The sequence below is a fragment of the Prionailurus viverrinus genome, chromosome D2, assembly GCF_022837055.1.
Source record: "Prionailurus viverrinus isolate Anna chromosome D2, UM_Priviv_1.0, whole genome shotgun sequence".
Lineage (NCBI taxonomy): Eukaryota > Metazoa > Chordata > Mammalia > Carnivora > Felidae > Prionailurus > Prionailurus viverrinus.
In genome coordinates, this window is record NC_062571.1 from 45,469,002 (window position 1) to 45,492,445 (window position 23,444).

A 23,444-nucleotide genomic window follows, 5' to 3' on the forward strand; every position below is an offset into this window, starting at 1 on the left:
AAGTGAGCAGAGGGCTGCTTGAGAAAAGTGGCAGAGGAGGCCTGTGGGAACCAAATGTCAGCCCCTGGATACCCTCCTGCACCTCCACCCTGCCTGTCCACCGCCAGCCCTGGGGGCCCTCTCACTGGCCATGTGGGGGCATCTCAACATGGGGTCAATGGAGCAGGCCAGGCTGTGCCCACTGCCACCAGGAGGCCAGGAAGCACCACCAGGTTCTTCCACTCAGGGGAATAGGGAGCAGACAGAGGATGGAGGGAGTTGCCCCCAACCAGCAGAGACCCACCCCCCCTTTCCTCCAGCCCTGTAAGCAGGCTGGCTTGGCCTGGCCTTCTGTGTGTGGCTTGCGCTTTGTCCAAGTGGGAGTTAGCCTCAGGGCCAGAGACTGTATGCCTCCCTCCCTCCCTCGCTTCCCTCCCCTTGGCCAAACGCTTCCCTTTCAGGAGTCTGGGCGGCCCCTCTTGAGCTCTGTGCAGCGGGCTGCAGGCTGCGGGGTGGTAGGCTGCTGGGCGCTCGCACTAACACCTCTGTTTCAGGTCCATGCAGACGCACTGGGACACGTGTGGCCTCTAACTGCTCTCTTCTCTCTCCCCTGCATGGCGCTGCCCTGTGCCAGGACCCTGCTCGGGACACGAACAGCAGCCTGGCGGCGCTCAGCCCCAACCCTGAGGCGAGGGCCAGCCCGGGCACCCCAGGCACCCCGGAGCTCAGGCAGACCTTTAGCTCCTCCTTCTCCCAGACCTCCGTCTTCTCCTCACACACAGAGGCCTCTGACCCCAGCCCTCCATGGGGCAGCCCACGGGCCAAGGCCAGCCTGGAGGGAGCCCTGGACTCACTCAGCCCGAAAGTCCCACAGGGCTCGAGCCAGCCAAGGCAGTATAACAACCCCATTGGCCTGTACTCGGCAGAGACCCTGAGGGAGATGGCTCAGATGTATCAGATGAGCCTCCGAGGGAAGGCCTCAGGTGCTGGACTCCCAGGAGGGTAGGTAACGGGTGCACAGCTCTCCGCTGGTGGTCTGGGGCCACCGGGGTCCTCAGTGCTCACAGAGGCCTGGCAGGGCGGTCAGAGCGAGGAGCTGGCCTCAATCGGCTCATGAGGCGGCACAAGCTGAGAGCGATACAAGTAATGATGCTGTTGGTATATTTGCCATGAGCTGGATGTGTCATTGCTTTACACAGCCTGGCGTGACGTGTTGGCTCCTGCAGAGGGGGGAACTGAGGCTCAGAGAAGGTTAAGTCGAAGTCCAGCTGTCCAGCTTCTAAGTGGCTGAGCAAAGCCCGAATGTGAGACACTGACTCTCAAAACGTTCACACCAGCCCGTTTCCCAGGATGGGATGAAGCCTGCTCCCTCTAGGAACTCTGGAGCAAGCCTCAGGCTGGTGGCCTCTAGGAGCCCTGAGGCAGGAGCAGGGAAGAACTAGAGAGGTGGGAAGGCAAGTTTCTTAAGGCTGGGAGTGGTCTGGGCAGGCTGCCTGGAGAAGGGAGCACTTGAGCTGAGTGCAGAAGATTCAGTGATGGAATGAGTGTCGGGCTTGTAGGACTGACCCTCGATAGAACAAGGCAAGGAAGCAGGACCGGGAGGAGAAAGGGGCTGTGCAGGAGAATAGTAGCCTCATCTCCACCCCCTGAGCTCTAGCCGATGGACTCTGCAAGTGTAGGAGCTAAAAGAACCTACAGTCGGGGTGGGCATCACGGAGAGGCTGTGGGGAGGGAGCCCCCAAGCTGAGCACGTCCTAGCTTCTAAGCCCTTCATGCTTGTTATATCTCGTTCTAACTTTGCCCGTGCGTTCGGTATAATTGTCTTCTCCTGCTCTAGAGGCAGAGCGGGCTGAGGCAAGGCGATAGGGCCGAGTGCTTAGGGGTTCAGGGCTCCTCCTCTGTACAGGGTCATGAGCCTGTCCATGTCTCAGGGTTACTGGGAGGATGGAAAGAGACCCCACACGCGCAGCAATGAGCTCTGTTCTGGAACACTTGGCCGTGTGCTACCTGAAGTCACGCAGCTGTTGCCCTCGTGAGTCAGAATTAGAACCCGAGTCAGTCTGACCCACGCCCATGCCCTCCCACTGCTCTTGCTACAGAAGGTACCTGTGCCCCACCAGTTCACTGCTCCCCTTCGATTCCCAGTTTCTCCATACCCTTCAGCTCTTCCTGGGATCCTGAGTGAAGCTGGCCTTGGATGTTTCACAGGCCGGGCACCTGGATCCAGGCTTCCTTGGACCAAACTGGCAAAGCCATAAACCCCTGGGCTTTTTCCAGCAAGGGGCTTCTGCCAGAAAACTCAAGGAATGGCAGAGTAGAAATGGCGTCCTTCTGGTAGCTTTCTCTGGTCCTCTCTAGGATTGGCTCCTGGCAGGGTAGTCAGCCTCTGACAGATTGAGACCTCCATGAGGCCCACTGTCAGTGACCGTAATGTCTCCCCTTACTGAGCCCTCAGTCTGGACTTGGAGCCCTAAGGCAGTCTTGTGCTTTATGTAACACACTCTCTCAGCAAATTCAGAGTTGGGTATCACTTTCCCCATTAAAAATTTTTTTTAATGTTTTATTTATTTTTGAGGCAGAGAGAGACAGAGCATGAGCAAGGGAGGGGCAGAGAGAGAGCGAGACACAGAATCTGAAATGGGCTCCAGACTCTGAGCTGTCAGCACAGAGCCCTACGCGGGGCTCAAACTCACGAACCGTGAGATCATGACCTGAGCCAAAGTCAGACGCTTAACCGACTGAGCCACCCAGGCACCCCTCCCCATTTTATAGCTGGAAAATAGAAGGCCAGAGTGGGTAATCTGCTCAAGGTCACACACAGCTCATGAGTGGCAGATGGGGCTGGTACCCAGGTCAGCATGACTCCTGGTGGTAGGGACCTAACTACCTGCCCAGGAAAGTCAAAGGCCAGTCCCACCCCTGCTTCCCATGGCTCCAGTGGTGCTTTCCTGTTGGTGCAGAACCTGACAAGGGTTAAATTGTTACTTGAACAGCAGGTCAACAGTTTCTCCAAGGTAGACAGACTAGGGGAAGGAGTGCAGCATTTCATCCACAGTAGAGGCTGATGCCGTGGTCTCTGGGCAGTGCTGGCTGGAAAGGTGGAGCCTCTGACCTGGGCTAGCCAAGCCAGCCTCTGATGGGCTGAGGCCACCACCTTTGCTGAGTGTCTGAGTGCTCGAAAGTGACAGGGTTGGCAAATGCTAATCCTCACATCCATCCGTTGTACCCCAAACCCATGCTGAGGGCTTTACACTCAGGGTTCTGTTTAATCCACACAGCTCGCCCATACGGTGGGCACCACCATCTCGATTTTGTGAATGAGGACACTGAGGCTGAGGTGGGTGGGGAACAGTGCAGGGTCACAGTGCTAAGAAGATGCAGGGTCAGGATTTGAACTCTGTCCTGCCTGGCTCCAAAAGGAAGCTCCTTCCCCTCCTCTCTGGGCAGCTTGTGATGTGATTTCTTGGCAGCTTGAATCCTCTTGGGAGGAGTGGAGAGAACAAAGGCTGGGCTGGAGCATCCCTGCAGCACCACCCCACCCACCCCGGCCGCCTTCTCATCCTCTGTGAGCTGGCCCTGAAGGGCAGTATCCTGCAAGTCACTAAATGCAAGGGCCCCTGGGCAGGTCTTACATCTTTGATTTATTCTCCCCAAGACCTGGGTGCTGGCTCCTCTCTGAGCTGTCTGCTGCAGGCCTCTCAGCCCCCAAATCTTCAGGAGGAAGCGAAGCAGGGGGCGGGAGTCAATGCCAAAGAAGGTGCCGGCTACCAGTTGCCGGGACACGGAAGGGCAGAGGCAGCACACCCAGACTAATTGACACGTGCTGCCCCGCCCTCACCCTGTGCCTCCAGGCCAACACTGCCCTCTGTAGGGGGCACTGGGCTGGCCAGGGCAAGAGCTGACCCTGCAGCTGTCGGCACTGGCCAGAAATGGAGAAGGGATAGAAGACCTTTCCTAATATAGCTCCTCTCGCCGCTGTTTGAAGCTAGAGGACAGAGGGAATTTTATCAGTTCTGAGACAGTGTAGGGCCTGGGGCTAAAGGCCCTCTGGCTTTGGCCTGGTTCCCCTCAGTGGTGGCCAAGGAATGACTGGGGTCAGGCAAGTTGGGGCCCAGGTTCTGGCAGCCAGAGCCCGGAGTGGTCAGATCTGGGATGGTGGCAGTGTTTGGGGGCAGGTACACCCCTCTCTGCACTCTTTCCTCTCTTCTGACGGGGCCATTGGTGCTGTCAGGGTCGGCCCTGCAAGGAATTTGCATTTAAGGAAACCTAATGCAGGCAATGCCTGCCCCAAGGAGATGATGCTCCAGGAGGCTCGCTCTAGACAAAAGTGAGGGTGGGGTCCATCTTGTGTCCAAGCTGCCTTGGCTGGGGCCCTACCTGCAATTAGCCTTGGACCCATACTTCTCCTGAGCCTTCGCGTTCCTCCATCCTGCCTCAGTGACCTTGCACAGGGCCTTTAGGGACCAGGACTGCCTGCCCCTCCTCTGGGAGGGAGAGTACATCCTGGGGCAGGGGAGTGTGGATAACCCCGCCGTACTGCCAGTCCTGCTCAGGGAACAGAACTCCCAGAGCTGGTCCCCATTAATCAAGGGCAAGTCCAGAGCTGCTGTCTGGCTGGGAGCCATGTCCGGCCTTGACTCTGCCTGGAGCAGTCACAGCTGGTCCTGTCTCCCTCTCCATCTTCCTCTCTTGGGCTCTCCAGCTGGGCTGTATGTGGCGGAGTCACATACATGCTACGCAAGCATCCATGAAGATGGACTAGAAAACTCTTATCCCTGGCAGAGCTCCAGGTGCTGTGAACCTACTGAGGGGGAAACACTGCCATCAGCACCTCTGACCCAGACTCACAGGCCATGACCCTGACTCTGAGCTCTGCCACCTCTCCTTGGCACTCTCCTCACCCAATGCCAGTCAGGGCTGGCGCGGCCCCCACGAAGGCCGGTCTGAGGATGGTCCCTGCGCTCAGAGCCCCTGGCGGGACGTCATGCTGATAGCCCTGTCTTCTTTGCTCTTTCTCTCCTCCCCAGGTGGTAGCCAACTCTCCAGCCAAGTTAGTATCAAAGGAAAGCATGCGCGTGCGCTTGTGTGCCTGTCCTCGCATGCGTCCGCGTGTCAGTTAGCCTGGACAGCGTGCGCCTGTGTCAGCATGGGTACATGCGTGTGCATGTGTGAGTGGGGGTGCATTCGCGTCCCTGAGCGAGCCTGCATGTGTGGAGCTACAAGTGTGGAGTGGAGGCCTCGGGGAGGGGTGCTAGGGCTCTGTCTGATGTGCCCTTTCCGTTCCCCATTTCCTGCTGCAGCTGCTTAAGACCAGCAGGCCGGCTCAGGGGGGCGGGGTGCGGGGGGTGGCGCATGTGCCGAGCTGATGCTGGGTTCCACGTGAACCTGAAGACAGTTCTGTCCTGACGGGACTCGCAGAAGGGCTGCGCCTGACCTTCTTTGCCCCAGGAGTGCATTCATCTGTTGGAGGGAAAAGCCTCGATTGGCAGAGACTGGCGGCCACACAGCTAGTTGGACTAGAGGGGGACTGAACAGCCTGAGTCCTGTTCCAAGGAAGAAGCACTTGCACTGAAGCATCTGGAGGAGCAGAGCCCTGGGCAACCGAGAGGGTAGCCAGCAGGACGAGCCCCTTCGTGGAGGAACCTTACTCAGAATCCCCATGGGTGCCCAGTGGGGCTGCTTTTCACCTTTGGGGCATTCTGGACCCTGCTTGGGCTGCCGCTGTCTTTCACCCGTGGCCCAGCTCCTGTCGCCTACCCCCAACCCCTTTTGTCTCTGCTTCCTTGCTATTGTGGTGAGAGAGCTTTCAATGCCTGGCGCCCCCTGCTGACCCTGAGAAGTGGCTCAGGTTGAGCTGAGAACTCCCAGGAACTGGGAAAGCCAAAATGGGCAAGGAAAACCTTCTGCAAAGGGCTTTGGGGAGGGTCCTGAGGATTTTCCCTACCAGACCCAGCTGTCTGCAGTTCAGGGGGCTTGGGTAACTTACCTGGGATCAGGCCTTGGGAGGTCTCTCCACCACCAGCCCTCACCTTGACCTCCTGTGTAACACCACCTGTTGCCCTTTTCTCCTTCCACCTCCCTTCCTCTTCTTCCTCTGCTTCCCCTGCTGCCCTCCCCCAGCGCCGACTACCAGGAACGGTTCAACCCCAGTGCCTTGAAGGACTCTGCCCTGTCCACCCACAAGCCCATCGAGGTGAAGGGGCTGGGCGGCAAGGCCACCATCATCCATGCGCAGTACAACACACCCATCAGCATGTACTCCCAGGATGCCATCATGGACGCCATTGCTGGACAGGCCCAGGCCCAGGGCAGTGACTTCAGTGGGTAAGCACCTCCCCTCCTCCACAGTTGCTCATCGTTCACCGCCTACACCACTGGCTGGGCCTCCTCACTAGTGGAGGCCAAGGTACCAGGCTGCCGGGCGCCATCAGAGACTTTAGGCATCGGGACCAGCTTTCCTCCCTCGCCTTGGGCCTCTCAGGGCACAGCTGTTCGAAGGGAGCCAGCCTTTGCCAGGGCCCTTCCAGAACACGGTGTTCTCTCTTCAGAATCAGTCTCACAGTCAGCTTTAGAAGGGTGGAGGATTGAAGAATATGGTGGTTGCTCCGAGTGCTTTTCAAAGCCTCTGCATTTTCCCAGGCTCCACAAGGGGGTCAGCTTAGAAAGAGACTTCTGGAATCCCGGGCCACATTCTGGATAAACCAGTCTTCTCACAAACTAAGCCATTCTTTGGGGGAAGTTGCTGCGTTCTTCCAATGATGAGAGCAATGCAAATATGTGACCAGGTTTCTTGTCTGGGAAGGGGCCTCTGGACCAACCATCCAAGGTGCTGTTGGCAGTCAGCCCCACTGCAGAGCCTGGGAAGCACCCAGGCCCTCCCGTTTGTTCCAGGGAAGCCCAGTCTCAGGGCAATGGGATTTAGGACATCCTTGTTTCCTGGAATTTGCCTGTTAGCAATGGTTGAGGAACTTGAGTGTTGAATAGGGAAAGAGTTGGCTGAAAATCATTTGTGGAAAAAACTGCTAATAGTGCAAACATTAATAAGAAAGTCTCTTTCTTTCTGTCTCTTTTAGTGTCTCTCTCTCCCTGTATCTTTTTCTGTGTGTGTGTCTCTCTCTATCTCTTTATCTCTGCCTTCCTCTCTGTCTCTGTTTCTTTCTCTCTCTCTATCTGCTCCCTGTCTGTCTGTCTGTCTCTCTCTCTCTCACACACACACACATGCACACTGTTTTCTATTTGAGAATATCATTGCTGTTGACTTTCAGAATTGACTGATTATCTCTTTGGGCAACATCTTATCCCCAAGTCAGGATCTCAACCAACTCAAGGCAAGAAATCTTTTCTTTTTTTAATTAAAAATTTTTAATCTTTTTTTAATTAAAATTTTTAATTAAAAAAAATAAACATTTATTTATTTTTGAGAATGAGAGAGACAGAGTACGAGCAGGAGAGGGGCAGAGAGAGAGAGGGAGACACAGAATCTGAAGCAGGCTCCAGGCTCTGAGCTGTCAGCACAGGGCCTGACGTGGGGCTCGAACTCACAGACCTCAAGGCAAGAAATCTTAAAACGATGGTTGTACTTTTTTTCTGAAGCTAGGAAAAACAGATGTTGTCAGAGGGGTAAAGTGGTTTAAAAGTTCCAGATAACTCCTATAGTGTTTGACCTTGGCAGAATCCAGCCCTTGCAGCCATGACGTACGTACACATTATAAGGGCAGGCTCCAGGGGCCAAAGGGATGGAGTGTTGTGTGGGGGTTTGGGGACCCCCCAGAGGGACACAGTGCTTCCTTTGGGCCACCACCAGGGGGCAGAGGTTCCTTGCCCTGGAGCCATGAGTCTGAAACCAGCCAGGCTCAGAGCTATCGCTCTTTTGCACAACTCTGGACAGTGCTGATTTATTTAATCCCACCATTCAAAGCAGAAACTATGACCACGCAAGTTTTAAAAACACAACCATTAGCTCATATGTACCCAGGAAAACAAGGCTGCTCGACTAAGCCAAAAAGTTAACAGGGATTTCCTGTTAACATTTGTTTGCCATGTGTGTCCTTGCTGTGCTCTTAAAAGCGGTAACGTCGCAAACGTCACCAAAGGGAAGTTCAGTGGAAAATAATGGAAGAACTGCTCTTCGCTAAGTTTATATTTTCTGCACCTTGGGAAAAAGACTGCTCTCATTTGGTTTTACCACTAGGGCACCCATGATTTATTTTAACGTGATGCACCATTGATCTAATCCAGGCTTCTCAGAATACCTCCCCTACCTTCCTCCTCTCCCCTCCCCTCCCCCCCTTTCCCTTCCCTTGTGTGCCTGGGAAGCAACATGCTTTCCCCTTCCTTCTAACTTGGTCCTGCCGGGCTGATGCTACCATGGTACCGGTGGGTAAGAGCTAGCCCTCTGTGCCATAAGGTGCTCCGTTTCTGCTGTTAATGCCCACGATTCCTTCCTCACTGACAGTTTTCTTTTTGTCTCTTTCTCTTCCTCCTTTATCCGCCCCACTCCCGTAACTCATTTTTGACCCTAACCCTGCTCCCTTGCGTGTGCGCCGCCCCTCTGCCATCCCCTGATGGACACACACTCACTGCTGGGCTTTCTTCTGCTTGGCAGGGCATCGCCGCTGGCGTAAGTAGACCCCACAGTGTCTGTTCCGTCGTCGTCATCATCGTCGTCTGTCTGGTTGAGGGATGGTGTGTGGGTTTGGTGGGATATGCCTGAGGACAGTGGTTCTGTCCATGTTCTTCCTCACACCCACCTCACAGCCAAACGACATGCTCAGCAGCCTATGCAGGCAAGTGCTTTGGGGCTTGGCCTCAACTAATGTCACTGTGGACACAGAAATCAGAGTGATGACATCACTCTTGCACCCAAGGCTGGAAGCGTATCTCTGTGCTGTGCTTTGCGGGGGCTCCCGGTAGCCTTGCCTGTCTGCACTGGGACAGCATAGACCTGAATGTCTGAATACACACTGGACCATTATTCAGGGAAGAGGGCAATGAGGGGGCCCTTGGAAGCCATTTCCTAGGACCCTCACGAGAGGTGGATCTGGAGGAGCCAGCACCTGCCAGTACCATCCGTGGGAGGTGAAAGATGAGTCAGTTTCGGGGAGCAGCGTACAGTGGAATTAAGTGTCCAGAGGTGACCTGAATGTTGTGGTGACCGCGGAATGTTTTTGGTGGCAAGAAGACCATACTGGGAGTGGCTCCAGAGTAACCCCAGATCCAGGGTCCCAGGACTATAGGGCCTATACATATTCTCCCTGAAGCCCGGAGTCTCAAAAGGAATGGGAATTCCTTCATCTGACCCCCAGTATCTTTCGTGGCAGCAACACAAGTCCCTGGTCTTTGCACAGCATTGTGGGAAATGGTGCCAATAATGTGAGTCCCAGAGGACTCACTACTGGGAGCTTTCTCGAGCCCTTGGAGCTGTGGAAGGAACAGGGGAGCACCTCCAGGGCATGTTCTGGAGAAATGGCAGCAAACACCTTCCGTCTGCTTTCTGGACCACAAAGCTGTGTAGCGAGGCTCAAGGGCAGGACCTGGGCTTGGGTCTATACTTTCTCTCTCCCATAGCACAATCCACACTTCCTCCTTCCCTTCCGGCAGACCAAGGAGTCCTGGTTGTGCGTTCCTACTGCACCTCTCACCCAGAGGTAGCGGATCCTGCCTCTGCTTTGGGAGCCCTTGGGACTCCTCCTTATGCCAGAAATGGCTTCTCCCAGTGAGACCCCACTCTCTTCTCTGCTCTGTGGCAGCTCCAGGATCCTCCCTGCTGGACCCCAGAGGGATCCGCTGGTCTTCCCCATCTGATCCCAGGCTGCCAGTACCTGTAGCTCTCCAGGGCAAGGCAGAGCCTTCAGGGCAGTTGGGGTGGGGGCTCTGCCCCAGTCTTGGCCACCTTTCATCACCTTCCTCCTCTCTGTTCTCAGAGCATTCTCTGAGCCAGACACTGGGGACCAAGCCTAGGAAAGCAGGCCAATGCTTGCATTTAGCTCCTTGCAGAGAGGCTACAAGACATGGGCACTGGAGAGTTCCCTCTCCTAGCCAGCTGGCCCTCTGGAAGGCAGGCAGATGCAGTGGACAGAGTAAGTGTCTGAGCTGGGCCATGTTTCCAGGCATGGAGCATCTGGGGTGCACAAGGCCCCAGTGGGCAGAAGTGGCCTTTCTGAGCCCACATCACTGCAGTTTGATGGAAAGGACAGTGGGTGGGGAGCCAGGAAGCTTGAGTTCTGACTCAGCAAGGCCCCTACACCTGGAGCTAGCCGGTCAGCCGCTCTGGACCTGTTTCAGCATCTGTAAGAGGAAAGTGCTGGGCCACTGGTCCATAGGGTAGAGAGCCAGGCTGTGCTGGCTGAGAACTCATCCCAAGTCCACCCTGATTCCTGGGAGGGTAGGTTGGAGGGTCCAGAACCCTCCAGCTCTTGCCGGCCAGGGTGAGTGGGTACCCCACAACCTGCCTTGCAGTCTGGTTAAGGCTAGGAGGCACTGGACCCACGAGATTCTGTGGTCCCTTGTGGCTCTGCTGTAGGATTCATTCATTTAAGTAAGTTTTGAGCACCTGCTGTGTGCAAGACACTGGGAGTCTGAAGGAAGGTCACCAGGTTCCCCTCCAACGGCTGCACTGCCCTGGAGCAGAGGAAGAATGATCCTTCCTTTAGATCTTCCCCCAGGACCCCAGGCCAGAACCACCCTGCCTCCCCCGTCTGCGGGCAGTTCCAGACCACACAAGCCTGGTTGCCTTGTTTCTCACACCACCTCTCCACCAAGCCTGCCCATTTTTGCTGAGCAGAAGTCCCCAGTCCACTTTTAGGGCAGGCTTGGCATTGGGGGCTCGCTGTTGGGGTCCAAAGGTACGAGGAGGACAAGGAACTGACCCTGAAGAAACCTGAGTCCCCCGAATGGTCTGTTGTCACCCTGACCCAAACTCAGGAGCTGTTCAGGGAGGTTGAAATTATTTCAAAAGACCTATTCTGCCTCCTATTTCCTTAAAGGAGATCCCAAGGGGGTGGGGCCTGGGATGTGGATGGGTCTTCAGGCCTGTGCCTAGGGTTAGCCTGGGGTGGGGCAGAGGTTTGCCAAGAGGGATCTCAGAGGAATCACCGTCTCGCTTTGGCCACCCTGAGCACTGAGGACCCAGGCCAAGCCCTTGTCTCAGACTTTCAGATGGCAGTGGGTAAAGGGCATGGGGGAGGGAGGTTGAGGCAAGTAGGGGCCACCAACCGGTGTGCCGGGTGTGGGGGTGCGAGCAGATGAGCCATGGAGGTAGTGGGAGGACAGGAGCAGGGTTCCAGCCTAGCCCTCACTCACGGCCTCTTTCTGCCTTGCAGGAGCCTTCCTATTAAAGACCTTACGGTGGACAGCGCCTCTCCCGTGTACCAGGCGGTGATTAAGAACCAGAACAAGCCAGAAGATGAGGCTGATGAATGGGCCCGCCGCTCCTCCAACCTGCAGTCTCGCTCTTTCCGCATCCTGGCCCAGATGACAGGGACGGAATACAGTAAGTGAGGCCGGGGTTGGAGCACGAGAGATGCTGAGGGGCCCTGAGGGCCCTGTCCCACAGTCCTAAGGCCCACGGAAGCCAGGGAGTCAAGCCCCCTGACCCTTAAAGATGAGCTGCTTTCCACAGAGAGCTAGTGATGTGCTGAGCCCCTCTGGGCCCCTCGGGGCAGGTTACTGAGTGACACCAGCCTTCTGCCCAGCTCCCTGACTCCACCATTAGGCCATACGTGTGCCAGGTGGCTTGTGGGCAAAATGATGGCCCAGAGCTGGGATAAGAGGACCTCAGAGGTCTCCCTCCCAACTGTACCCTTTCCTCTGTGTCCCCCTTCTCCCCCTGCCCTCTGCCCAGCACACAGCATTTCCCTGCCACCATTTTCAGGTTAGGGGCAGTAAATTGTTCCATTATTGGAGGGGACTCAACGTCCATAGCTCTGGAGGGTTTTCTTCCTATATTTCCTATGAGTCCTCCTGATCAGCAATTTTCTACCCACAGTGCAAGATCCTGACGAAGAAGCTTTGAGAAGGTCAAGGTAAGTGCCTGGACTCAGGCTCAGTGGCCTTGTCCCTCCTAACCCAATCCCTCCCCAGGCAGCCCCTAGGTCACATGAATCATGGAAGGAACCTCTCAAGTTCATGTATTTGGAAGCTCCTGGCCCCTAAAGGGCCCCAGCAGATGCTGGCTTGGGGCCTTCGTCCCAGGTCACTGAGGTAGGTGCCTGGAGCTGTCTCTAACCCCTGGGCCCAGGCTGCAGGAGTAAGGATTCTGGGCTCTCCTGGCTCTGTCCCTGGGCAGAGGCAGGGCTGCTTTGGCCTTTGCTGGGCTGTTGAGAATGAGGGCATCTCTCCCTGTGAGGGCACCGGGCCGGCTGCCTTGCCTGCCCCACTCATCTCAGGGTCTGTCCCCTGTGAGTCTGGAGGCTAGGCACTGGAAAGCAGGCACGGGGAGGGCTGTGCTGGGCATGGGCATCTGACCTCGGGATCCACCTGTCCAGACCTATGCTAATGTAGTAGTTCCATAAATCGCTCAAAGCACAATAGCTCTGCTAGGAAGGACAAGCCTGGGCGTGAGAAGAGGCTTCTGCAAGGCGAAGTGTCTCAGGGTCTGGTCTCCCACCAGTGGCAGGCCTGGGACCACAACTGCTAACCTACCACCTGCATCCTGCCAGGTGCTCATGAGCCTGGGCATGAGGGGGGCACGCTGCCCTGGAACCCACTGGAACCTGCTGGGGCCTTCCATGGTGAGGCATGGAGCCCCTGAGGATTGTGTTTCCACTTCCTGCGGCAAATGTTGTGCATGCTCTTCTTGGGAGAGTCTGCTTTGGGCCAGCACGTCCTTGGGCGGCCTCTCCGCACGGGACTGGGGCTCAGAGGTGCTCTTTTACCTGGGGCCAAGCTTTCTATACTTGCTAATCAGCATGTAGTGATCACAGGATCGTGTGGAGAGTGGAGCTCTGGGGTCAGCTCAGAGTTGATGTAGATTTCATTTTTGAACCTATATTTTTGCCAATCTAAGCTGCTTCCACTTTTTGGCTGGGGCACCCCAGCCTAAAGTGTGGTCCCCCAGGCCTGCTAACGATGGCATGCAGTTCCAGTAACGGTTCTTAACCCTCCAATGCCTGCAACGTGTCTACACAGAGCCTGAACTGAGATGATGTGTGATTTAGCTCAAAAGTTAGTATCTAGCTATTTTAAGTGTGACTGAGCCCTCAGCGGTCCTGCTCTTGTGCTCTGTGGCTCCCGCGTGCTGTTTCTGTTTTTTCCACCTTCCTCCTTGAAGCCACCCATATACACCCGGGGAGCAATGCAGCTCACTGATAGAGGAGTCTGACAGCCCCCCACCCCTCACCCCCAGCAAACAGCTTAAGCATCCCTAAGTTCCTTCCATCAGGAAGCCAGCAGGGTGTTTTCTCTCCTTCCCATGAGACAGAGCCCTGCCTTTCAGGCCCTGACCATCTCCTCTGGAGCACTTCTGGTGACCAACCACTCTGAGCTCACACCTCATTAACCAGACACCATTTAGAAGGTGGAACTTCTGTCTTTTGTGTTTCCCCTGGAGTATTTTCAGGCTCTGCAAAGTTATTGAGTGAGAACACAAAAGACAGTATTAAAGGCAGTCTCCAGTCCTCATGGGCCATTCCTTCCTTTTAGAAGCATCTCCTCGGTACTGTTCTGCCCAGTCCTGTGGATATGAGGGCAGGCTCGTCTTTCCCCCCACGGCCTAACCCCACAGGAGCATGGCTCAGCCTCCAGCAGAAGGCACAGGACCTTGGGGTCTTGAGAACTCTGCTGCAGGTTTTAGAGCCTCTCCCTCAGCTACTGCAGGTGTTTCTGTAGGGAAATCTGGAAAGAGGGCCCAACGAGAGGCTCCATCCTGCTTTCTCCCTCAATTCTACCCCCCCAATTCTACCCCCCAGCTCAAAGCAGCTCCCCCTCCTCCCGCAGGCTGAATCGCTGTCAGCCGTCTACCCTGGGATCTCTGGCCCTGCGGTGAAGGCTTTGGGGACACCCAACAACCCAGGACTGGAAAGGCATAAGCCTTCTGCTCCTCTCCCTTTTCCTGACTGTAATTTCTGGAAAGTTGTCCTCAAAGCCTTCCCCCAAAAGCCCATTCCCCCCACATTTGTAGGAGGGGGTGGACATTTTCATTTGAATTCCAAGCAGCCTGAGGACCTGAGAGTGAGGCTTGTAGTGGGCACAGTGGTTCAATTCTGCTTGTGATTAAAGTCTGAAGTAGTGACTGTGGCCACTGGTCACAGCAAGGGCCCCGGTCTGCCCAAGTGGCCCACTGAGAAGAAGGGATCATGCTTGTTCTCACCCTGGGTCCAAGCTGGTCAGGGTCCTTGCTCCCCAGGGGGCTAAGCCCCAATCCCAGCCTTCCCCACTGCCAAGTCAGAAGCTGCACTCCGAAACCCTGCTGACCCATCTTGTTGGCTGAGGGCAGCTGGCCTCCTCTTTCTCCCAATTTAGCAGCACTGACAGGAAGGAATCTTAGGGTCTCTTAGGAAGGCTGCCTCCCCAGGGTGGGCTTCACTGCACACCGCTGCCATGTAGCTGACTCCCACAGAACCTGAGTTTGCCAACCCTGGGGCCTGGCAACCTGTCCAAGGTGACAGATAGCCTCTACAGGCTTGTACATATGCAAAGGTGCTTTCTTCTTCCTGTCGCCGTGTGGTGGGGAGATAGGTGGGAATGCCATGGTGTCAGGTGTTCTGTACCAGGCGGCGGCACTGGTGGCCTCGGTGGCAGGTGGCAGTCTGTGTGGCCGAGGACCCTGCAAACTCTCCCCTCACCTGTCTCTGCTCCACCTCCCAGGCCTCCCCGCCCCCAACCCTGAACCCTGTAGAGTCCCAGAGCAGCTCAGAGCCCTGCCCTCTTCTTGGGGTCCTGGCTCCTGACACTCAGGGTGTCTCCAGTACCTGGTAGCAGGTAGCTTCTCTCTGAGGTTCCAGTGCCCATGTGCTGGCCAGCCCAAGGCAGAGCCTAATCTCCAAGGACCCTATCCTTACAGGTGAGGCAGGCCAGGTCCCTAAATAGCCCAGGCACCTGCTGTGGACTTGGCTCCCCTCTCAGGAAAGACCCCGGCACGTCAGCAAACTCTTCAGGCAGGCTTAGACTGCAGCCCCCTGCCGGCTCCTGCACGGGTGCAGGTAATACTGTGGTTCCTGGCCTTCATCTGAAGTAGCGCGAACAGTGCCTCCATCCAAAAGCCGAGCCTCTAATCTCAGAGAGGTCACAGAAGCTTCCCCCTGACTTGGGGAAGGCACTCCAGGGGTCGGATGGCTCAGAAGTTCGGCTCCACGTTGGGCAGCCCTGACGAGGATAGGAGTGGAGGCAAGCCTCGCTTTGTCCTAAGCAGGGCTTGAATCTTTGAGGCATGGGGTTCCCGCTGCTTGGGTGTAACCATCCCAGAGGAATCCGGTGTGAAACCGAGACATCCTCTGGCCCCACCTTGTAGCTCAATTGCCTGTAAGAGCAGTTTCTGCATTTACCCAGTATTCACCTGTGCAAAGAACTCTGTGCCTCTCTGAGACCCCAGATGTCAAGGAACACAGTTGATTTGAGCGGCAAGTTCACAGAGGAGCTGAAGGCGAGGGTTGTCTTGCACACTCCTCCACCAACAGCGTAAAAACTTCCCAAGTCCCTTCTCCATCGTGTACCCTTCTGTGGTTCATTTTCTTCTCCCTCCCCTACTGCCTACGGAGCTCAGGGACTCACTGCTCACTGGCTCCTCCCTGTAGTCCCTGTGGCCTCCCTGGGCACCTCAGTGTCCTCTTTCCTCCCTGTGCACAGCCAGCTCAGTCCCAGCTCCTGTGGCTGAGTCTCCCGGTGCCAGCACAGCCCAGAGCCCTCCCTCCAATGGAACCTTCGTGAGGATAACAAAAGTTACCTGAGTTTTGTGGATTTTTCATTCCGGGTGTCCTGCCTAGCAAGTTTGAAAACCACACCTGGAGAACCCAGGACCCCCCTGGGGTGTCCCTGAGAAGCCCTTGTGGGGTGTCCCAGTTCTTCTCATCCATTCTGTTCTGCCAGCTCCCTTCCCTCTCTGCCCCATCTCTTCCTTCCTCTCCCGGCTCCTCTCTTTGGCAGGCTGTGAATTTACAAAGAGCTGCAAGCAGAGCAGGCTCACTAGGGTCCACTGACTCTCCAGGACTGTCTCTGAGCCCGTCACTGAGCACTGATGACAAAGGCTGTGGACCTGGCTGGGCAAACTGGTCACACCCGTGTCCTGGGTGGTCTCTATGGGATGGTCGATTGTTGCCACTCGTAGTGCTATCGGCAGGGCCCTCGCTTCTGCTCTCTTCCTTCCCTCCCTCCCTCCCCAGCCTCAGAGAGGCAGGCAGCAGGAGATGCCCGGCAGGTGGATAATAGTTCTGTGGCTGAGTTTCTGTGCTGTTTGAGGCCATTCACATGATGTCTCTGGGCCTTGGTTTCTTCTTTGGTATCAGGAAAGTTTGGTCCCGAACAGTGGTTTTCAACTATGTTGGCAGTGGGCCCGTTTTGTCTAACAGAATCTTCTACAGAGACACAATATCAGGACTTGAGGTGTAGCGAGGGAGTCTACCTCGTAACACAGATGTGGGAAGGGGGCAAGGTGTGTATGTGGGGATGCAGAGCTACTGGGGAAACGTAAGACCAGCATTGCCCCATCTGTTTTTAGGGACCTAAAGCGGGTCTTCCTGGCTTTTATATGCTGGCAATTCACTTCTTGAGCTACTTATTTTTAGATAATTGCAGATTTGGGCACGTAGTTGTGAGAAATGATATAGAGAGATCCTACGTTCCCTTTATCCCCCAATGGTAACATTTTGCAAAACTATAGTAAAATATCACAACCAGGCTGTTGACACTGGTAGAGCCAAACACAATTTCCATCACCCCAAGGATCTCCCCCTTTTGCCCATTTATAGCGACACCCACCTCCCTACCGTGGGCACCCTCTCCTTAACCTGTGGCGACCACTAATCTGTTATCTGTCCTCCATTTCTATAGTTTTATCATTTCAAGAATGTTATATATATGGAATTGTACAGCCTGTGACCTTGTGGGATTGGCTTTCTTCAGTCAGGCCAGTTCCCTGGGGATTCATCCAAGCTGTCACGTGTACCATAGTTCATTCATTTCTTTTTATTACTGAGTGGTATTCCATGGTCTGGATGTAGCAATTAATTTTTAAAAGGAGTTTTAAATACTATCTGGGCTAACCACTGCGTTTGTGGCTAGATGCGGCCCCTGAACCACCAATTTGCACCTCTGGTCTGGAGGATGTTAGCGGCCCCTCCGGCCTGGAAGATGTAGGATTCTGGCGTCTGTGGCACTGGCCTGACCCAGGCACGCCCTCTCCTCCATTCCTATGTTTCTGGCTGCTCTTTGCCTGTTTCGTCCTATGCCCTCGACTTAGCAGACTGTGGGGTGGGCCCCAGAGGCCCTACTGATGGGAAGTGTTGGCAAGTCCTGGTCCTCTGGCTGTGTGCCAGTGGTCTCATGAGTATGTGTGTGCACACATGTGCCTGCCTGGCCGTGCTCAGGCCTGGGCAGATGGGGGCAATTGGTGGTATCTGAAGGCCTCTCTCTGGGGACAGAGAAGGCTTGGTAAAGGCCAGGGAAGCATAGGGAGGTGAACGGTCTGCTCACCAAACCTCATCATGGGAACAGGCGTTCCTCTTTCTTGATGCCCAGCTTGGGGACAGAGACCATGCTAGGCCCACCTGCCTATTTGGTTCAGTCCTGAGAGCCTATAGCCAAAGCAGCCCTGCCCAGCCCTAACCACACGGGCCAGGGAGAACCAGTGACCACTCCCCACCTTTGCCCAGCCTGCCCTCAGGCCCACTAGCTAGGCCCCTTCTCTATGGCTTCCTACTCACTTAGCTCAGGGACTTCAGTCCCTCAGTCCTGGCCCTTAGGACTCTGGTCTTGCCCCAAACCAGTCCTGACTATCTGGAAAGTACTCCATGGGTGGCAAAGCCTCTCCAAACCAAATTCCTGCCTGCCCCGTGCCCCCTGCCCAAGCTGTCAGACAGGGGAATGGGACACATCCCCTAACCCCTTTCTCTCCTCCTCTCTTCTTTCTGTCTCTGTCTCTGTCTCTCTCTCTCTCTCTGTGCCACAGGGAAAGGTTTGAAACGGAACGTAACAGCCCACGTTTTGCCAAATTGCGCAACTGGCACCATGGCCTTTCAGCCCAAATCCTTAATGTTAAAAGCTAAGAGGCTATCTGGAATCCCCCCACTCCTCTCAGGCTGGACCCCCACCTTCCACCCCCCCACACAGATCTGGCATGTGAGCCCCATGGTGATGCTTGAGAATGTATAGGGGTGCTGGGGGGCACCTTTGACAGCCAACTGTGGCAGTTCTGCTCTCTGCTCCCCCAGAGCTGATGGCCGAGGCCCAGCCCCACACAGCACTGCACCCCCTCCTGGCCACCCACCGAGTGCAACCCTCCCCAACCCCACGTGGCCCCAGCCTCTGCTCCCCTGCCCAGGGCCTTAGCCATAGATCAGAGAGGACGTGGCAGGGTTTGCTGGCATCACACCCCAGAACCAAGGGAAACAGAACATGCCACTGGTTGATTTCCCAACCCCCTCAGCTGCTAGGAGAGGCAGCCTGGCCTAGTGCTGTCCTGGAACAAGCCACCTATAGATCAGGGTCCCAGGAAGAGGCCAACCCCTGGCCCCACTCGCTCCTTGCTGCCCTCTGGAACCTGGGCAGCCTGGAGCAAGGCTCAGTGCAGAGTAAGTGGAAACCCCAGGGTAGATGAGGCAGAGGCCCCTCCTGGCCGTGGTGAGATTGGGCGTGTGCTCTCCTCTCTGTGCTGTATGCGCTGGATCCCTAGTTCTCTCTCCTGTACATATAAGCATGCTTGTTCTGAAATAAAGAGGATTGAAAATGAACCAAACCAGCCCCCGTCATGCTGTGCCTGTGTGTGTACCACTCGAGAGGGGCATTCCAAGATGGGGAGAGGACAGGTACCACCAGGAAAGGGGCAGGGGTAGGGGCAGGGGCAGTGCCCGCTGGGGCTGGAACCCCAGCACAGTTCTGCCTGCTGTGCATCTCCTGACTCGAGGGCCCCACCCAAGCTGTGGAGCTCAGGTGGGCCGAATGGTGGGTGGGAGTCCATAGCCTCCCACAGGGCAATAGGGGTGGGGGCGTTCTGGAATGCCCCCTGCCTCTCCCCCCCCACACCCAGCCACAACCAGCAGGATGAGCCAGCCCTCCCTACTGATCAGAAATCATCCCCATCCCTAGCATGCTGCAAGCCCCTCTCCCAGGAAGGCGCTGTCATGGTCAGCCCTGGTCCAGGAAGTGAGAAAAGGGACTTGCCTGGACTAAAGAGCAGTTCACAAGGGGATTGCTGGGAGTCCTCGGTGGGCCAAGGCCATGGCTGAGAGGAGAGGAGGTGGAAGACGTGTTTGGCAGAGCCTTGCCCAGGTGGCAGGTGCGTGTGGAAGACCTGTCATGGTCTTGCTGTCAGCCCCAGCCACCTGTGGCCTTGTTCTAGTCCTGACCATTCAGGAAGGGCCCAGTTGATAGGCTCATGTCCGCCCCCCCCCCCCACCTGTCTACCCATCGGCCTATCCCTTGATTGAGGGAACCACAGGCTGAAAGTGTGAGACCAGCAGCACTTAGTAAATAAAGGCAGATGCCAAGGTCCATCCCTCAGGATTCCTCAAACCACGCCCACCCCCACCCCACCCCCCATTGCTAGACTGGGCCAGAGACCTGCTCCGTCTCCCACCTCCTGGGCACAGGCTTTCTTTCTGCCTCTAGGGACTTGGCAATCCCACCTGGAAGAGATGACCAGGGAGAGAGCTCTATCCTGTCAACCACACTGAGATGCTCCCCCAAATCCCCCACCAGCCTGTTCCACTTTGGGCTCCCATCTCTTCCTGCCTCTAGCAGTCTGAGTCCAGGGCCAAGGCCAGGACCAGGCAGGGCAGGCTGGCTGGGGGATCAACAGGGGAGGGTTGTTGTGGACTCCTGCTTACATCTAGGTATCCTGTAGCACACCCATATTTAGCTGACCTTTTACTAAGGACTTCTAAGGCCCAAGGGTAGGTTGTGTGGCCATGGGCTGCTATACAGAGAGAAATCCCAGGCAGTGGGTATCCTGAGGCTGGTGGAGGACCTGGGCCAACTAGTCAGAGCTGGTAGCCTCACAGACCCCTGTCTTCAGCCCCTGCCCATTGGAGCCCTCTTGAAGCCCTAGAAGGTCCTTATTTGTTTTCTAGCCTGCCTGGTGTCTTCCCAATGACCCCAGGCCCCTGCACAAGCACATTGGGTAGCCCCAGGCCGGGGGTCTATGTAAAGCACCCTAGAGTAAATAGGAGAGATTTCCTCATCTGGCATTCAACGTCCGTGGGCATTAGTCAAGGCACCATGCCTGACTGCTGTGGGTGCCAAAGGAATCAGAAAGGACCAAAGTGAGCAGTGGCTAATCATGATGCAAGGTTGGTCATGTGAGGTCCAGAGATAAGGAGCACCCCCCACCCTCCGACCAAGTGGAGGGTCAGAGAAAGCTTCCTGGAAGAAGGCATTTGCATGTTTGAGCTTCATGAGCAGTTAGGATTAGGACAAGGGCAGGTAGAGAAGGCTGGACAGGTGCTCTAAGCAGAGAGGAAGGGTGCTGAGGAGAAGAAGGGGTGTCCCAGAACCCCAAGTTAATCATTTTGGCTGGAATGGAAGGAATGCAGAGGATGTTATGGTTTGTGGTCCAGAGCTGGGATGCCAGCCTCGGGGACTTTGTATTCTGAAGGCAACGTGGAACTAGCAAAGGCTGTAAGGCCCCATTCACACTACAGTCTGTGGGGATCGCCATACACTGTTCTCGAGGGGTGTCGTTAGCATAGACTCCAATGACAACAGGGCCCCTGGAGTTGTGCGGTGCAGTGGCCTCACTGCAGAGTGATATGGGCAGGGCTTCCCTGAGCACTAGCCATTAGGTTGTAAGATGGAATGCCAGCTAGGTGGGTGGCAGCGTGAGTCATTTCACGACCAGCCCCCTGACTGGTGTTCTGCCCATCATGCAATCAACAGAGGTGTTAATATCCCATTTTCTTCACTAATACAAATAGCATCCTCACCTAAATAATGGCAACCACCCCCCAGCACGATCAATCACACCTCCACCATCACCCACAGTTCCAACCAGAGCCCATGACTGTAAAACCCAAGACCTGGCACCATCACCAAGACCATCCTCATCCTTGCCATACATATTGTCACCATCAATAAGAACATCAACCAAGTCCTGCCATTCTCTCCATCAAGAGCCATCACAACAGAGGAGGGGCACGGGGTTGGCACACTCTCCTTGATGCCGACCAGATTGAGGGAAGATGTGGGCTGATGGGGGTCTGTAGCCAGGCTGTGTTTTCCCTCTGGCCATATACTTCCCATGCAGCTGTGAGCATTTGAGTACGTGTTGTTTGCTTTGGTTTTGCTTTGATATTTAAAGTGGATTATGATCGAGTCAGGAAGCAGCTGTCGAATCCTAGACCGGGCTGCAGTGATCTCATGGGCACTCTCTTTGGGACCGCAGCCAGGGCCAAGTAAGTTCCCTACTCTCCTTGGGGTTTTTGGGGGCCTGTGGAACTTCAGGCCAGAGCTGACCTGGACAAGAACCCAAGATCCTCAGGATTCCCTCAGTGCCATTCCTACTTCCCCTAGGCCCTGGCTGCTTTGTGTCTGTCAATAGTGGCCCTAAATAGGATGCTAAATCATGAATTTTCCTACGGCCCACATCCCCCCCCGGCCCAACTCAGAATTCAGTGTTCATTTGGAGCTATGCCTGGGGAGAGCACCAGGTAAGCTGATCTGACAGAGAATTGGAGCAAAAGAGACAGGCAAAGCCGACTTTCTATTTGTCCTGCCGAGTATTTATTGTCTCTAGCCCAGATATTTTCATCACTCTTGTCCTGAGTGGTGTCCTCAGTTCCCAGAAGCCCACTAGAAGCATGCAACAGGGTCAGGGAGAACCAACAAAGGAGACCAGGTGTCCTGTGTTGGCCGGAGCCTTCCCAGGCAATGGCTTCCGGAAATCAGCTTCTTTCGTGGAGGGTGGGTGAGTGGTCTCATGACATTGCCGCAGGCCTGAGAGCTGGGCTTCCTGAAGCTTTCTGTCAGAACCACCGAGCTGTGGAAGGGCTGGACAGGACATGGCCAATGCTCTGTCTACCCTGAATGCTTCCCACACAGTCAATGGAGAAGAATGGCACTCCCTTTCATGGGACAGTCAACCTAAAGCCTCGCCGTGCCTCTGGTTCTCTTCCCCAACCCTTTCACACTGTTTCATGCCCTTCTCTGCCCGCGTGCCTCGCTGGATGGAAGAGAGAACTTCGGCAATGCTTTGGTAAACCGCTCATGGCCCACTTGCATGGCTACCTGGGACAGACCTCCGCAGCACCTTGCTACTCAAAGTGTGGTCTGCAGACCAGCAGCAGCAGCATCACCTGGGAACTTGTTAGACATGTAGACTCCCAGCCTGCCCCAGACCTACTGAACTAGAAGCTGCATTTTTTTTTTTTTTAAATTTTTTTTTCAACATTTATTTATTTTTGGGACAGAGAGAGACAGAGCATGAACGGGGGAGGGGCAGAGAGAGAGGGAGACACAGAATCGGAAACAGGCTCCAGGCTCTGAGCCATCAGCCCAGAGCCTGACGCGGGGCTCGAACTCACGGGCCGCGAGATCGTGACCTGGCTGAAGTCGGACGCTTAACCGACTGCGCCACCCAGGCGCCCCTAGAAGCTGCATTTTAACAAGATTCCCAGGCGATTCATCTTCATACTGAAGACTGAGTAGCCTTGTAGTGATTAGGGCTCACACCCTTCTCTGCCCCTTGGCAGCTGTGTGATGTTCAGCAGAGATTCAATCTCTCTAGACCTCAGGTTCTTCATCGGTAAAATGAGGATCATGATACCAAATGCTCAGGGAGGTTGAAAGGATCAAATGGAGTGATGCTTGTACAGTTGTTTGGCACAAGGCCTGGCATACAGTAAACACAGAGGGAAGATTAGTATTTGAATTCTTTTCAAATAAGAGTGTGTTTTGTTGGGGAAAGCTTCTACTTGACTAGTCACAAGAAGAAATGTCTTGCTTCCTCCATCAGGGGCCACTTGAAGTACCCGGTAAGGCTTCAAATCCAAAGGCACCTCACTCAGATCCTTCTGTCACTGCCAATAAGTTCCAGGAGGTTGAGCGATTGATTTCTCTCAGTCTCCATTCTCTCGTCTATTAAGCAGAGTCGATAATCAGAGGGTTGTTGTGAGGAATTAAAGACATATACTTGGCACGTAGTATGAGTTCAATAAATGAATTACAGAGGACGGGCAAGGTCATTTCCACTCGCAGACGCTGCATATCCTGCCGCTGTTGTAGCAAGTACAAATCTTAGTCCAAAGACCCCAATGAGCAAAGAATGTGCATTTCTTTGCTTGCCTATAATTTAAATTTTAGTCTCTGCCTTGCTTTGCAGA

At 55.2% G+C, this 23,444-nt stretch overlaps 1 protein-coding gene across 3 annotated transcripts in view; it reads left to right on the forward strand.

Annotated features, from left to right (window-relative positions):
* LDB3 (LIM domain binding 3) overlaps positions 1–23,444 on the forward strand; it is a 64,239-nt gene that overhangs the window by 12,478 nt on the left and 28,317 nt on the right. For 2 of the 3 annotated variants that reach the window (XM_047824387.1, XM_047824388.1), the window contains exons 5-8: positions 5,007–5,029; positions 6,100–6,303; positions 11,301–11,470; positions 11,966–12,002. In XM_047824387.1, the coding sequence (XP_047680343.1) occupies positions 5,007–5,029; positions 6,100–6,303; positions 11,301–11,470; positions 11,966–12,002 (434 nt within the window). Of the gene's footprint in view, positions 1–5,006; positions 5,030–6,099; positions 6,304–11,300; positions 11,471–11,965; positions 12,003–18,079; positions 18,822–23,444 lie in introns of those variants that run through there. The other variant, XM_047824389.1, reaches the window with a different exon arrangement.